Source organism: Microcaecilia unicolor, chromosome 1 (genome assembly GCF_901765095.1).
Source record: "Microcaecilia unicolor chromosome 1, aMicUni1.1, whole genome shotgun sequence".
Classification (NCBI taxonomy): domain Eukaryota; kingdom Metazoa; phylum Chordata; class Amphibia; order Gymnophiona; family Siphonopidae; genus Microcaecilia; species Microcaecilia unicolor.
This window is the reverse complement of record NC_044031.1, coordinates 510,369,971-510,384,390: the sequence shown is the minus strand read 5'-3', so window position 1 is coordinate 510,384,390 and position 14,420 is coordinate 510,369,971. Positions and strand designations below refer to the sequence as shown.

At 40.9% G+C, this 14,420-nt stretch overlaps 1 protein-coding gene across 2 annotated transcripts in view; it reads left to right on the top strand.

Moving 5' to 3' along the window:
- Positions 1 to 14,420, top strand: part of ARFGEF1 (ADP ribosylation factor guanine nucleotide exchange factor 1) — a 456,734-nt gene that overhangs the window by 305,494 nt on the left and 136,820 nt on the right. For both annotated transcript variants that reach the window (XM_030215298.1, XM_030215307.1), the window contains exon 28: positions 1,504 to 1,664. In XM_030215298.1, coding sequence (XP_030071158.1) covers positions 1,504 to 1,664 — 161 coding nt within the window. The remainder of the gene's footprint in view (positions 1 to 1,503; positions 1,665 to 14,420) is intronic.

Sequence of the window (14,420 nt, the reverse complement as noted above, 5' to 3'; positions counted from 1 at the left end):
AGGGTCTGAAATTTGACATCTGCTACCTCAGACGTCAGTCCAGTCCCTGACATGGCCAATCAGAAGCAAGTCCCAGTCACTCCCCTGCCTGTCCCAGTAGGTCCATAACACAGTAGTAACAGTACGGAATGGCTGATCATTCGTGCAAACAGAGGGCATGTTAACAGTCCCTATATTATAGAGTACTGTAGTAGAGAATGTGAAATCCTCACAATTAGTAACTTCCTGAATAGTGCAGAAGGAAGATGATACCCCAAATGAAGCAAGCTGCAAGGGCTGTACTTTGAAGTAAGTGTGCTTTGAATATAAAAAAACAGTAGTATGAGGGGGGGGGGGGGTTCCCTTTGATATCAGATATTTCAATTTGCAGTTCAACATTGTTCTAATTAATAATAACAGAAAATATACATTAATTACCTAACTCAGCAATTTCTTGCAGTTCAAGGTTCAAGAACAGAAATAAATATAATTCCTCATTTTCTTTAAGCTTCGGACACAATGTATAGGATGTATCACTTGCAACACCCAGTTACCGCACCTAAGGGAACAAGTCAGTAAACACTTTACTGACTTGTTCCCTTAGGTGCGGTATGTTCTTGTCAGGATGAAACCATACATGTATTTGGATGTACACATATATAGATTGCCTAACTGGGTGTTGCAAGTGCTGGGCTTGATGGACCTTCTGTCTGTCCCAGTATGGCAACACTTATGTACTTATGTAAACTGTTCCAGTATGTGGCCTCCTGACAGAGACCCAAGTGATTTCAACACCTGCAGACGTTTGCAGAGCACCAGTTTGGTCACTGTTGCATTTTTTTGTGAAGCACTACAAGATTGATATTCTGGCTAGAAGAAATGCTGACATTGTGATTCAGGGGTCCGTGTCTTCCTCTGCTGGTCTGGCAAAATGAAGAGAGATAAAATGTATTTATATCTGTTAATTTAATTTTCTTGAATCCTGCTAGACCATTCCAGGGCCCGCCATACAAGATTTGACGTTGAGGTATTCTCTCTTGGCATTGGCATACTGGAGAGCTCCAGGCTGCACACCAGTGATGTCACTGGAAGACTTCAGTTTCTCTCCTCCTCCTTTTAATAGGGGGACACAACCCATTGGTCTGGACTGGTCTAGCAGGAATCGAGGAAAGAAAATTAACAGATTAATACCTTATTAATTTTTTTTATACAGTTATGGACCCCCTGAAACAGGCAGTTAGTTGAAACTGATTGTCTTAGGTCATGGAATTGTTTGTAAACTTTCTCAATAAATCATTCAGCGATTTATTGTGTCCCACCTTCTTTTTCTGGCTTTTCCCACTTCAGTTTTCATCATTAACCAACCCATTTCAGATCAACTATATAACAGTATGCTCAAGTTTAAGTTTTATAGACGGTTGTATTCTATTTTAGGAATCAGTTTTTAAATGTACAATACTAGTGCTAATCTTTTATCTGTTTTGAAAAGTAACTCGTGTTACTTTTTTCATCTTTTCCTTCCAGCAACTGTGTTTGAAAAATACTTTCCCGCTACGATAGATTCGTTCCAGGATGCAGTGAAATGCTTATCTGAGTTTGCATGCAATGCAGCTTTCCCAGACACAAGCATGGAAGCAATTCGCCTCATTCGTCATTGTGCAAAATATGTGTCTGACAGACCACAGGTACAGTAAACATTCTAAAAATATACAAAGTTGTCAACAAATTCAAATAAACTTGATAAAAGAAAATATGTATTTGCAGAATAAGATTGAAATCCTGGAGAATCAACAACGTTCTTACACACTGAGAATTATCAATTTTCCTAAACAGTCTTCAATCGCTCCTTTAATAACTTTCAAAAAATATCTGACTGAAATCTTAAAGATCCCAGAACAGGCATACCCTCCTATTTCCAAAATTTACCTTTTGTAAAAAAAGATTTGGAGCAAGACGTAAGAACGGAAGGGCCATTAGAGTCTTCAGATTTGAATTTAACTCAAATATTAGAGGATGATAAAGTGGGTTTGACAACAGCAACATTGATTGTGACTTTCATATTACAGCCTGATAGAGACTGGATACTAAAACAATTTTTTCTTCATAAAGAACAACTTTTCTTGAACTGTAAGGTCAGAATGTTCCCAGATGTTTCCAGGGTAACTCAAAGGAAAAGACAAGAGTTACTTAAATTACGCCCAAAAGCTTCGCAATTGGGTGCTTTATTTTGGTTAAGCTTTCCCTGCAAGTGTGTATTAAAGCTAAATTCAGTTAAATGTGTATTTTTTGATGCTAAACAGTTAAGTACATTCTTAGATTCTAAAACGGTGGCTACACCTAACTCACAATCAAGAATTGTAATTACGTCAACTCCGTAATTAGTAGTAATTAACCTGGAATCTCTCCCTCAAGCCTCTATGCCTTATTAGTAGAGATGTTCTTTATTATTTCCTTTGAATTGTGAATTGCCTCCAAATTGTGGACTATAGATGAGTAAAAGGATCATGTGATGTTGAACAAGTTTAATAGAAAGGAGTATGTAATTATCATGAGAATTATCATCTTTTCAGTCAAGAAATGTTCTTGAATGCAATTGTAATATCCTTAAAAATAAATAAATATTTTGTTTCATGCAGATATCTTTTAAACATAACTAAATGAGCTATAAGCCCCTAATGCAGTCCATTGGTTTTCTTATATTTTGTTTGTGATGACTTATACTGTGCCAACATTGAAATTTGAAAACCCTTATCTCTATGGTCGTTATTAAAAGAAGCTCATTGTGAATACTATCCACCCAGTGGCTGTCATTGAAGGAATGTTCTACCTCAATCCAATAATCTACCAAGGGACTGTCGAAATATTACAGTTTAAGCAGCTCCAATGTTCGATTATCCTTGTTTTTTTTTTTTATATATTTATTTATTAAGGTTTTTTGAACAATTACATATTGACAACATCCTCATAACAATCATATGTCACATACAGAATGTGTAAACTTCAAAAACTGAAAGCGGTATATCCCCCTTTCCTCCCCTCCCCCCTGTCCCTTACCACAATCCCCCCTCCCCCCTTGTTACCAGTGGAATATCATAATATGAGGGTTGTGTCATTGCAGTCATAATCTTGGTATAATCAATTTAGGTGCATCCAAGTCTATCCCATTCTGTGATCGCCAGCCTCGATATTGTTCCCATTGCAAGTTAAATTTTGTTATTTGTCCCAATCGTATAGCTGTCATTTTGGACATTTGGTAGAGGTAGTCCATCTTGTGTGTCACCTTTATCGCTGGTGGAGCCAGCTGGCTTTTCCACGCCGATGCCAGTGTGATTTTCCCAGCTACCAGCCAAACTGTTGTGAGCCTGTGAACCGACAGCCGAACTCCTGGGGGTCTTATGTGCAGCAGACAAATCTCCGGTTTAGTTGGGTATCTTACCCCAGTCACTATAGCAAATATGTCCAACAGTTCTGTCCAGTATGTTTGGATCTTAGGACAGGACCACCAGATGTGTAGCATATCCCCCACCATTGAACAGTTTCTCCAGCACTGTGCAGATCCCTGTCCATACATTTTTACCAGCCTCTGTGGTGTATAGTACCACTGATACAATATTTTATAGCCATTTTCAATCATTGAACTAGATATGGAAACCCGCAGCAAGTGTCCCAATGCCTTTTCCCATTGTGAGTAATCTATGGTAACCTGCAAATTTCGTTCCCATCGTTGTAGATAATATAGTATGGGTCTCTTGTCGTTAAGCAATGTAGCATATATGCGAGAGATACACCCCCTATGGCTTCCCACTCTCAGTGCTCTTTCTAGGGTCGTCTCTTCTATAAGTAATTCTGCTTTGGCTCTCTTGTTTATATAGTCTCTAATGCGAGTGTAGTGGAACAAATGTGATAGTGGTAACCCATAATCTTCCTGTAATTCTTCGAATGAGAATATCTGACCCTCATCCCATAGCTGGCCTAATGTGTTCAAACCTCTCTTCTCCCATTGTTTATATATTAGATTATCCATCCCCAGCGGACACCCTGGGGCTGTTTTTATTGCCATTTGGTGGAAACAACGGCGATTAGGAAGATACTTCCCCCTTATGGCCAACCATGTCTGTAAAGGGTATTGCACCGCTAGGGGGGCTCTCTTGATATATGTCCGTAGTTGGCCCTTTGGTATCCATAATAGAGAGCCCAGATTGTTTAGTCCCATCCAGTGTTGCTCTATTTGGAACCATGCTTTTACACTACCAGCGCTCCATCCCGCCAGCACACGCAACTGCGCCTCCTGATGGTATAAAGTAAAATTTGGTACCCCCATACCTTCCATCTTTTTGGACTGATATATTATAGTTGCCTTCACTCTGGGTGGTTTATGTTGCCATATGTATGCGAAGACCTTCCGTTTGAGTTGCCTAAAGAACCCCTTCGGCATTGGTAGGGGCAGCGCAAGAAACAAATATAACAATTTGGGTAGGATCATCATTTTTATCGCTGCCACTCGTCCCAGCCAAGATAATTCTAAGCCCTCCCATCTATCCAAATCTTCAAACAGTTCCCTGAGCTTTACGGGAAAGTTAGCTTGGTATAAATCTGTCAATTTGGGTGTTAAGTGCACGCCCAAATATTTGAGGGATCTCGTGACCCATTTGACCGGGAATTGTTGTCGTATTGAGGTTTCTTCTCCCACTGTTAACCCCAGCCCTAAGGCTTCTGATTTGTCCATATTCACTCGGAACCCAGAGAATTTACCATATCGATTTAGTTCCTGTATTATCTGAGACATGGAGTTGCTCGGGTCGACTAAGGTTAATAGGATATCATCGGCGAATAGCATGATTTTATGTGTTACACCCCCTATAGTGATACCATGTATATGTGGGTCCTGCCGAATATGCTGAGCTAGTGGCTCCATTGTCAGAGCGAACAACAGCGGTGATAGAGCACAACCCTGACGTGTCCCACGTTCTAATGTTATCGGGTCTGAGCTGTTCCCATTGATCCTCAGGGCAGCCATTGGTCTGGTGTAAATTAATTGGAGCCATGTTATAAAACGACCTGTGAATCCCATATGTTCTAGAACCTTGAACATGAAACCCCAGCTGACCCGATCGAACGCCTTTTCTGCATCCAAGGAGAGAAGCAACATGGATTGTCGGGTATTGCCTGCCTCGTGGATCAAGTGGAGTGCCCTCCTAATGTTATCAGTTGCTTGTCTGCCTGTGATAAATCCCGTCTGGTCCTCCTGTACTAATTTCGGCATTAACTTTTGTAATCTCTTGGCTAGTATTTTGGTAAAGATTTTGTAGTCAGAGCCAAGGAGGGATATTGGGCGATAGGAGCTGCAATATTGTGGATCTTTCCCTGGTTTGCGAAGGACCACTAGATCTGCCAATCTCCAAGAGTGGGGCAGTTCCCCCTGGAATTCTAACTCATTGAATGCCCGAACCAGTAAAGGGATTAGCAATTTGTTATAGCGTTTGTAAAATTTATTTGTGAACCCGTCAGGTCCCGGTGCTTTCCCATTAGGTAGATCTTTAATTGCCCATGCCACTTCGTCATATGTGATGGGGGCTGAGAGCATCTCCTCCTCTAGTGGTGTTAATTTTGTGAGCTTGGCTTGAGCCAGGTACCTCCCGGAGTCCTGTGGATCCGGGTCTCCCTCGGCCTGATAAAGCCTTGTGTAGAAATTTGTGAAGGCTGCCCGAATATCCTCCCGTGTGGTGCACAGTTTCCCCTCTTTGTCGTGTATAGCTGTGATATGCGTGTCGGCCGACCATTTTTTCAGCTTGAATGCCAATAGCCGGGAAGTCTTGTTCCCATATTCATAATACGCCTGTCTCACCCGTTGAAGTTGTTCTGCTATCTCTGCCATTTGGATTTCTCTAAGTTCCATCCTTAATGTATGTATGCGATGTTGTACCGTTTCTTTGTCTTGCTGACGAGTTTCCTGTGCATTAAGGCTTGTCAGCTCTGTGTGTATTTGTTGTGTCCTTGCTCGTGTCTGGCGTGCAAGATGTACCTGTAGCGCTATTACTGTCCCTCTTATCACTGCCTTGCAGCCCTCCCATAGTATTCCTGATGTCACCTCTCCATTATCATTAAGGGTGATGTAATCTTTAATGGCCTCTTCTAGATTGGTAGCGATAGCCAAATTTGCTAGTAATTTGTCATTGAAGCGCCATTGTGGCACCCCAGGGTTCGATATCCTCAGTTTCACCTCTAGCACCACTGGTGCATGATCCGACCATGTTCTCGGATGTATCTGAATATCTATGATATCTGTCATTAGGGTTGGTGGGCCCATCCAAAAATCTATGCGAGAGTATGAGTTATGTGCTGCCGAGTAGAATGTGAATCCTCTGGTTTGGGGATTTTTATGCCGCCAGATATCTACTAAATGCCATTGCCTCATAAATTTGTGCAACTGGGATCGAGCGGATTGTGAGTAGCGAGCCCCCTGCGTGGTGTTATCTAGTGTTGGGTGCAGCGTCAAGTTGAAATCCCCACCTATTAATAAGGTGCCTACTATGTGTTGGGGGAGGAGCGCTGACAGTTCCAAATAGAATGCACCCTGCTGGTCATTAGGCGCATATATGTTTAGGAGTGTAAGTGTTTCCCCCTCTATTTGTACTATCATTAAGAGATATCTACCCTTTTTGTCCCTGATCACTTTCTGGACCCGCCATGCGTATTTTTGGGATAGCATGGTCAGGACACCATTCTTTTTCTTTTCTAGCTGGTTAGATGCACAGAACACCTGTTGCAGTCTTGTACTTTGGCAATACCGCTCAGCTGACTGGAGCAAATGGGTCTCTTGAATAAATGTTATATCTGCTTTTAGGCGCTGCACTTCTTTGAACATGAGTTGGCGTTTGCCTGGTGAGTTAAGGCCCTTTACATTTAGGGTCATGCATTTAACAGCACTCATCTAATCTGTGAGAATGCCCCCCTTAGCTTCAATCTCTGTTTGGTCCTCCAGTTTATCCTCTGTGTGTTTCCCCCCTTTATGTGGTGTTTAAACATAGTCAGTCTTTTCCCACTAGCAACCCCTGTACCCTCCCTCCCCATTTGAAGACATCCTCGTGCCGTGTGCATAAGGGTGTCAAGAAGGATAGTGACCCACCCCCCTGATTATCCCCTTTAAGTTACTGGTCCCCACATCATTAACCGGTACATTGCTTGTTACACATCAAATTTGTATCCCCTTTCAACATTGGGTAACGCATTCTTAACAACATCAACTCTACAAAATTCAATTGCATAGTCACCAAATTACAATCTACATCTGGATTCCGATGCCAAGGATACAGGCTCTGATTATTTCTTTACCCTGGCGCCTGTTTTTGTTAATTGCGTGTCCGATTGCTGGCGTTGTAGTCTGCCTTTTCCTGCGACGACTCTTTGCCAACGTGGTTTTTCGCCAATCGTGGGCGATTGTTTCTTTAGTGCAGTAGTTTCTCCCTGTGGTCCTTCTTCTGGGAATATTTCAGCCGCGTCAGCTATGCTTCGCACTTGATACTGCTTCCCTTCTTTATAAAATCGTAGCACAAATGGGTGGCCCCATCGATACTTGATGCCCTTGTCTGCCAGAAATTTAGTGAAGGGCTTGAGCTCTGCTCTTCTTTTCAGTGTGACTGCAGCTAGATCCTGGTAGCATTCAATATGGTAAGAATCCCACTGGAATCCGGGTGTTGATCGTGAGGCCCTCATTATTTGTTCCTTTAATTTAAAGTCATTGAAACAGGCAATAATATCTTTTGGACGGTTAGTTATGGTATTTCCTAAGGCTCTATGTGCCCGTACAAGTTGGATTGTTGTTGGATCTTTAGATATCTGCACTTCCTTTAGTAGAGCGCTTGCAATGCTCTGCACTGTTGCTTCACAATCCGTGTACAGTGGCGAGTCTGGAAGGCCACGAAACCTCACATTGCACCGTCTACTCCGATTCTCGAGATCTTCTACCTTGTCCCAAATTTGCAGTGTTTCCTGTTTGGTCTCCCTTATCTGGGTATCCATAGCCTGTAGTATTTCAGTTTGTTCGTCGATGCGATCTTCTGTTTCTGCGACTCTGATGCCCAGCGCACCTATTTCTCCTCGGAGCTCCGCCCCCATTGCCACGAGGTCCGCTCGCACTGCGGCGATAATTTCAGTTTTTATTTCTTGCAACCACCCGCGGATCTCGTGCATGCGTGTTTCTTCCGGGCTGTGTCCTTCTCCCGTTATAAAAAGTGGCGGGGAGAGCAGCGGGGGACTGCCTTCACGCGGGCTGGCCGGGCCTTGCTCAGGGGACGGCGCGTTCATATTCGCGGCTGGGCCCGTGTATGCAAAAGCTTGTAAGTCGATCGAATTAGTTTTTGAGTTCGACATAGATCGCTTACCCTTGGCTTCCGATGTTGCTTTCATGTAGTTAATGATTATTTTTATGCACTCGCGTCTCCGTGGGTGTCTTTATAGCGAGGGGCTGATCGGAGCTCGTGGCTCAGGCAGCCATTTCAAGGGATGACGTCACTTCCTCCGATTATCCTTGTTTTTATCAACTTTTCATTTTACCTACATATATCTTTGGGCACGGACATGGAATGATATAAATGATTTGAGTGGTGTTACAATCAGAATTGTGTTTGAGTCTATATACCCATGAAGGTTTTTGGTTTTTTTTTGCTGTTTTATATCATGTGTTATCTTGTGTCTGTGTCTTTAACTTCAGACTTTTCACCAGTGTAACACCCTCCTTCACATTTTCACATTGAATAATATATGCTACATTAGAGGAGGAGCATGTATAAGGTTCCCTTATATTGAATGTATATCCTGCATGGATAACTGTGGAGTCCTGTGAAATATATTGACATAGTTTATAGTATGGTGTATTGCAGGCATTTTCTTCTTTGTGCTTCTGTCTGAAGTTTGAATTTTGCTAGATTTTGCTTTATTAAGTGATTGGTGAAGGAGCAAGGATCTTTCAGTAATTTATCATTTAGGTATGATGGTGCTAGATCGTCTGTGGTTTTTCTGGATTTTTCTAGCTCAATAGTATGTTACTGCAAAGGATACTCATCTTGTAGTTGTCAGCATTCGTTCTCCAGCTATGGTCCTGGGTCCAGTTCGCAGAGGCAGTGGTCTCCCAAGAATACACAATCCACACGGGTTTGGATATATATAGAAAATATATTGTATTTACACAGCACTTAGTACAGGTAAATATTACAATGATGATGTATCTATGTGTGTGTTTAGATGGGAATCAATGAGAGAAAGGTAAGGATAGGAGTGTTCAGAGGAAAAAAGAGAGAGCCTTGGGGTAGGGCTGAAGGAGAAGAGGGGAGCAGAGCCAGGTGCTCTGGGGATAAAGATGGGGGTGTGCAGAGAGAGAAAAAGAAGCGAGAACAGAGCCATGTGCTTTGCTTTATATACCTAACGAACAGAGAGGGATCAAATAACTTCTTTCCTTCCCAGCCTTTGTTATCAGCTATTTCCTTTGCAAACTCCAGTTTAATTTCCTGATGTAAGGAAGGTGAGCATTTTCACAGGTTTTAATCTTTGAAGTCCCTAGTTTTGGAGCCTATCTGTCTGGCTTTCATTGTTCTCAGAGAGCCCTGGTCCCAGATGTCCAGAGAGGACAAAGGTATGTTAAGTAGGGGTACTTGAGAAACAAAGGGCTAGCAGGCCAGCTGGGCAGCATTTGGTCCATCTGCCATCCTCAGGGATTCCTGAGGGAGTGGGGAGTTATCAGAAGCTGGTTTCATATTAATCTAAGTATGTCCAGCAATCCTGACATCTCAACAATCCTGACAGTTTTTTCTGGGTTTTTTTTTTAATTTGTTTGTTTTTTAATATGACAATAGGAATACCCCGGGTGTTGTATATGACAATACAATTTGATAGTGATCTTTTGTTTGAAGGACTCAAAACTTTAAAGGGCTTCTCCTTGTCGTTTGGGTCAGAACATATATGATGACACCATATAGCTTGGCTGTATACAATAAAACAACATAGTAGATGGTGGCAGATGAGAGACCAGTTGGCTCATCCAGTTTGTCCAGTTATTATACTGCTAAAAATATATATCACAGCTGCTATTTGGAGAAGCATTACTCCTTGCCAAGTTGTTGTTTTTTTTTAATAAAGGAGTGAGGCTTCAGCTGGCAGCTGGGATCTATTCTTAGTAAATGTACGTTTTTGTTTTCTTTATTTCTGTAGCATCCTGGTTAGATGAGCATGCAGTCTCCTGTACTTAATCCCTGCCTTCTTCCCTTTCCACATGTACTGCTATCAAGCATTGTAATAATCTAAACAGCTGTTAGAATTAGTGAAGCTGTTGCTCTTTGTATCTTTGGCCTTGCTGGATGTTGCCTGGCCACCACCAGCTTACCAACACTGATATGTTTTATTTCAGAGGAATTGTAGACTATTCAGTCCAGTCTGGTTACCCCGTGGTTTGTTGTGTTTTGACGTGCATTCTTTCTCTTTCTGCACTTGTTTTTGCTTTGTTAATTCTGCCCTTGCCTCTGCTCACATACTACTGTTCTCTACATTTCTTCAGAGCATGTTTAAATTCTGTTATTGGATTCCATCCCCTCTGCTGATTATTCCAGGTGTCTGCCACCCTTTCAATAAAAGGTTTTTTTTCCTTTTCTTATGAATCTTCCTGCCATATAACTTATTCTTGAAAGTTCTGTCTTACGGAAAACTTTTTTTAGTTTCCTGTAATTTACTGCAACCTGTCAAATAATGAAATATTTCTGTCATAAACATCTGTCTGTCCTTGCTTTCAGCAAGTACACAATGAATGTCTTTGTATCGTTTGTGTTGCAGCCTGGGTGGCGTCTGTCTAGTGACCTATAGAAAGGCAGTATTTTTTTTGTCGTTATTTTTTTGCTACTAATGACATCTTTACTTTTACACGTGATCATATTGTTAGCTTTCCCAGTTGCTACACTTTATTATTGGATACTTTAAGGTCCTCTGAGTTGATTACTTCCAGATCTTTTTCTTGTTTATCCATTTCCAGTTCTTATGCTTCTAATCTGAATAATATGGAGCTAGTGGAATTTTGCGCCTCAAATGCACGATTTTATACTTTTTAGCATTGAAGCTCTCTTTCCAAACCTTTGACCATTCTTCCAATTTTTTCAAATATAATGGACCTTTTTATATGCAAAGCATGGATGCTGGAACAGTTAAGGTAGGTGGATCTGTCAGTTGACTTTGTGTACAGATGTTTGAAGATGAGAGACTGGTATCCAAAAAGTTAACTCTTTCACTGAAATACTCCAAAAAAAAAAAAAAGACTGTGATTGAAGGATGTAATGCATTAAAAGAATTATAAAGTTGTTCTTCCATAGACTAAATCATAAAAATGTCATCAACATACTGGTAATATTTGAAAGGTCTAGTCTGGCATCTATTCAAAAATATATTTTCTGGTTCAGACATATGAAAGTCTGTGAACTGTGCTTATAACAGTTGTCAGAATCTATGGATAATGTTGTTTTAAAGTTGAAGTAGTTGTGGAAAAAAGAGAATTTAATTTTGTAATACTCTCCCGTGTGTATTAGTGGTCCAGGGTGAATGTCTTTAAAATTTATAGCATCCAATTATGTCATTTGGATTGGAGCTGTATGACAATTCTACGTACATTATGACCAGAAAAGGGTCAGGTGGTAGGTTGTCATTGTTCATAAACAAAGCTATTTGTAATTTGTACTGAGAATCCCCTCTTGTTAGTTCAGCATCATCTCTATATATAAAAGGCACCACCAATGTTCTAATGAAGCCTCCAGCCGGAAGTGTGAAGCGCCAGAGATATCCGGTTTCCCCATGAGTGAAGGAAAACAGCACAGCACGAAATCCGTCTCTCTGTAACAGTGAAGGACTCAGAGGGGGGAGGGGAGAGAGACGCCCTCTCTCTGTAACACAAACACAGCACAGCAGGAAACTTAACACTGAAGGACTGGACTCGGAGGGGGAGTGGACAGACAGCACAGGGGAAGGGAGAGAGGGCAGAGGGCAGGGACACACACACTCCCACATGCACACTCTGAAGAAAACTTTGCTAGCCCCCGTTTCATTTGCATCAGAAACGGGGCTTTTTTACTAGTTACATATAACTTGAATACAGATTTAGAAAAAAAAAAAACAAGAAAAAAGAAAGTGGAAAATATTCCACTAAAAGAAACTAATTATCTTATTTAGCTCACAATATAATATTAAGGGGTGGGGGCACAAAATCTATCAGAAGGGAAATTCTGAAAATAAGTAGTAGCTCCTTTAGTTCAAAAAACAAGAATTTATTTTACCATAAGAAATACAGTACTTTGTAGGAAACTTCAATATTTAGGTGGCACCTAGAGCCAAGACTGTTGGCTTAAGAGCCAAGAAGTCCTTCCTCCTTTTCTGTGACACCTAGGATATGTCAGGAAGCTTATGCATTGTAGAATCTAGAAGCAGCTCGTGCATACGTCTGAAATAAGAACGAAGAATAGAACAACTCTTCTTGTAACATTTGCACTGGAACATGATAGAGATTTTTATCTGTTATAACTTCCAGGGAGTTCTCCAAAAAAGTGGACAAATTTATCTTCTGAAATAGCCTTCACTATACTAGTTAGGGTAGAATTTCCTGGTCCACTCTTAATATTCTACCAAAGGGGCCTCCATTTTTTAAACAGATACACAGTGCCTATCTATGTTCAATAAATACGGGTCTTAAAAACTTGAGAAGTCTGTCCTTACAAGGACACCGGATACCGTATATCACTCCTTTAGAATCACAAGTTGTAGAGCCTTTGATATCAATCCATTTCTTCTGGTTTTTGTCAAAGAAGGTTAGGCATTCTTCCGTAACAGAACAAACTGAACATCTGCCACTTACTGGGCTCAGCATCTCTGTGGCCTTGACTGGCCACACATCAGACTTACAAAACTTATCTGCCAGGTTCCAATTTCTTGCACAAGCTACCATACAGTTAACTTTAGCAAATCTAGAGTGAATTTGCATCACCCACTAATGATGCCAGATGCATGATGCAATTTTAAACAAAAAAGTGGTATATTTAAGCACACAGGACATTTTATTGTTTTGCACTCGACCAGATTGCAGAAGTAAATCCCTGTTATTGAACAGTGCCCATTTGAATGCTTTCTTTACCACTTTATGAGGATATCCCTTTGTTTAACCTTCTCTATAAGTCCTTCAGCTGATTCTTTATACTGAGCCATATAGGCATATTTTCAAAGCACTTAGCCTTCCAAAGTTCCATAGAAACCTATGGAACTTTGGAAGGCTAAGTGCTTTGAAAATATGCCTAATAGTATCACATGTTCTCTGATAACAAATGGCAAATTCCAGACTGTTTACACTAAATCTGCCGATAGGAACACTCTCCTACAGTATAGCAACATGCATCCCTATCATTTAAAAAAGTTTCCCCTTTTGTTGTTTACTTTATAACTTGTAAACTGCCTAGATATTTTATTATATGTTGTATATCAAATATAATAAGCCATATGAGTCCTTTCTGTATCTGTATTGCCTATTTTATGTGTAGTAGTATTTATTTATTTGTTACATTTGTATCCCACATTTTCCCACCTATTTGCAGGCTCAATGTGGCTTACATAGTACCGTAGTGGCGTTCGCCAGTTCCGGAATGAACAAATACAGGTGTTATTGTAGTAAAATAGGTTCATGTAAGGTAGGGGAAGAGGGAAGTTAGGAGTGTCCATTACGATTTTTGGTTTTGTTGTGTTGCAGGTGCTCAGGCTTTTATGTTGGGTCGGTGGGATATGCCTTTCTGAACAGGGTTGTTTTTAGTTCTTTCCGGAAATTTAGGTGGTCGTACGTTGTTTTTACTGTTTTTGGCAGTGCATTCCATAGCTGTGTGCTTAAATAGGAAAAGCTGGATGCATACGTTAATTTGTATTTGAGTCCTTTGCTGCTTGGGTAGTGAAGATTTAGGTATGTTCATGCTGATCTTGTTGCGTTTCTGGTTGGCAGGTCTATGAGGTCTGTCATGTATCCCAGGGCTGCGCCGTAGATAATTTTATGAACCAGGGTGCAGATTTTAAAAGCAATACGTTCTTTGATTGGGAGCCATTGCAGTTTTTCTCGGAGGGGTTTGGCGCTTTCAAAACGTGATTTTCCAAATATAAGCCTGGCTGCTGTGTTTTGAGCGGTGTGAAGTTTCTTTATAATTTGTTCTTTGCAGCCCACATAGATTCCTTTGCAGTAGTCTACATGGCTCAGTACCATTGATTGTATCAAGTTGCGGAATATTTCCCTCAGAATGGCTTCACACGTTTGAGTTTCCACATGAGTGAAACATTTTCTTTGTGGTAGATTTCGCTTGGTTCTCTAGTGAGAGGTTCCGGTCGATTATTACTCTGAGAATTTTCAGAACATTTTTGTAAGTGTAGATGTGCCTTAGATGTCACCA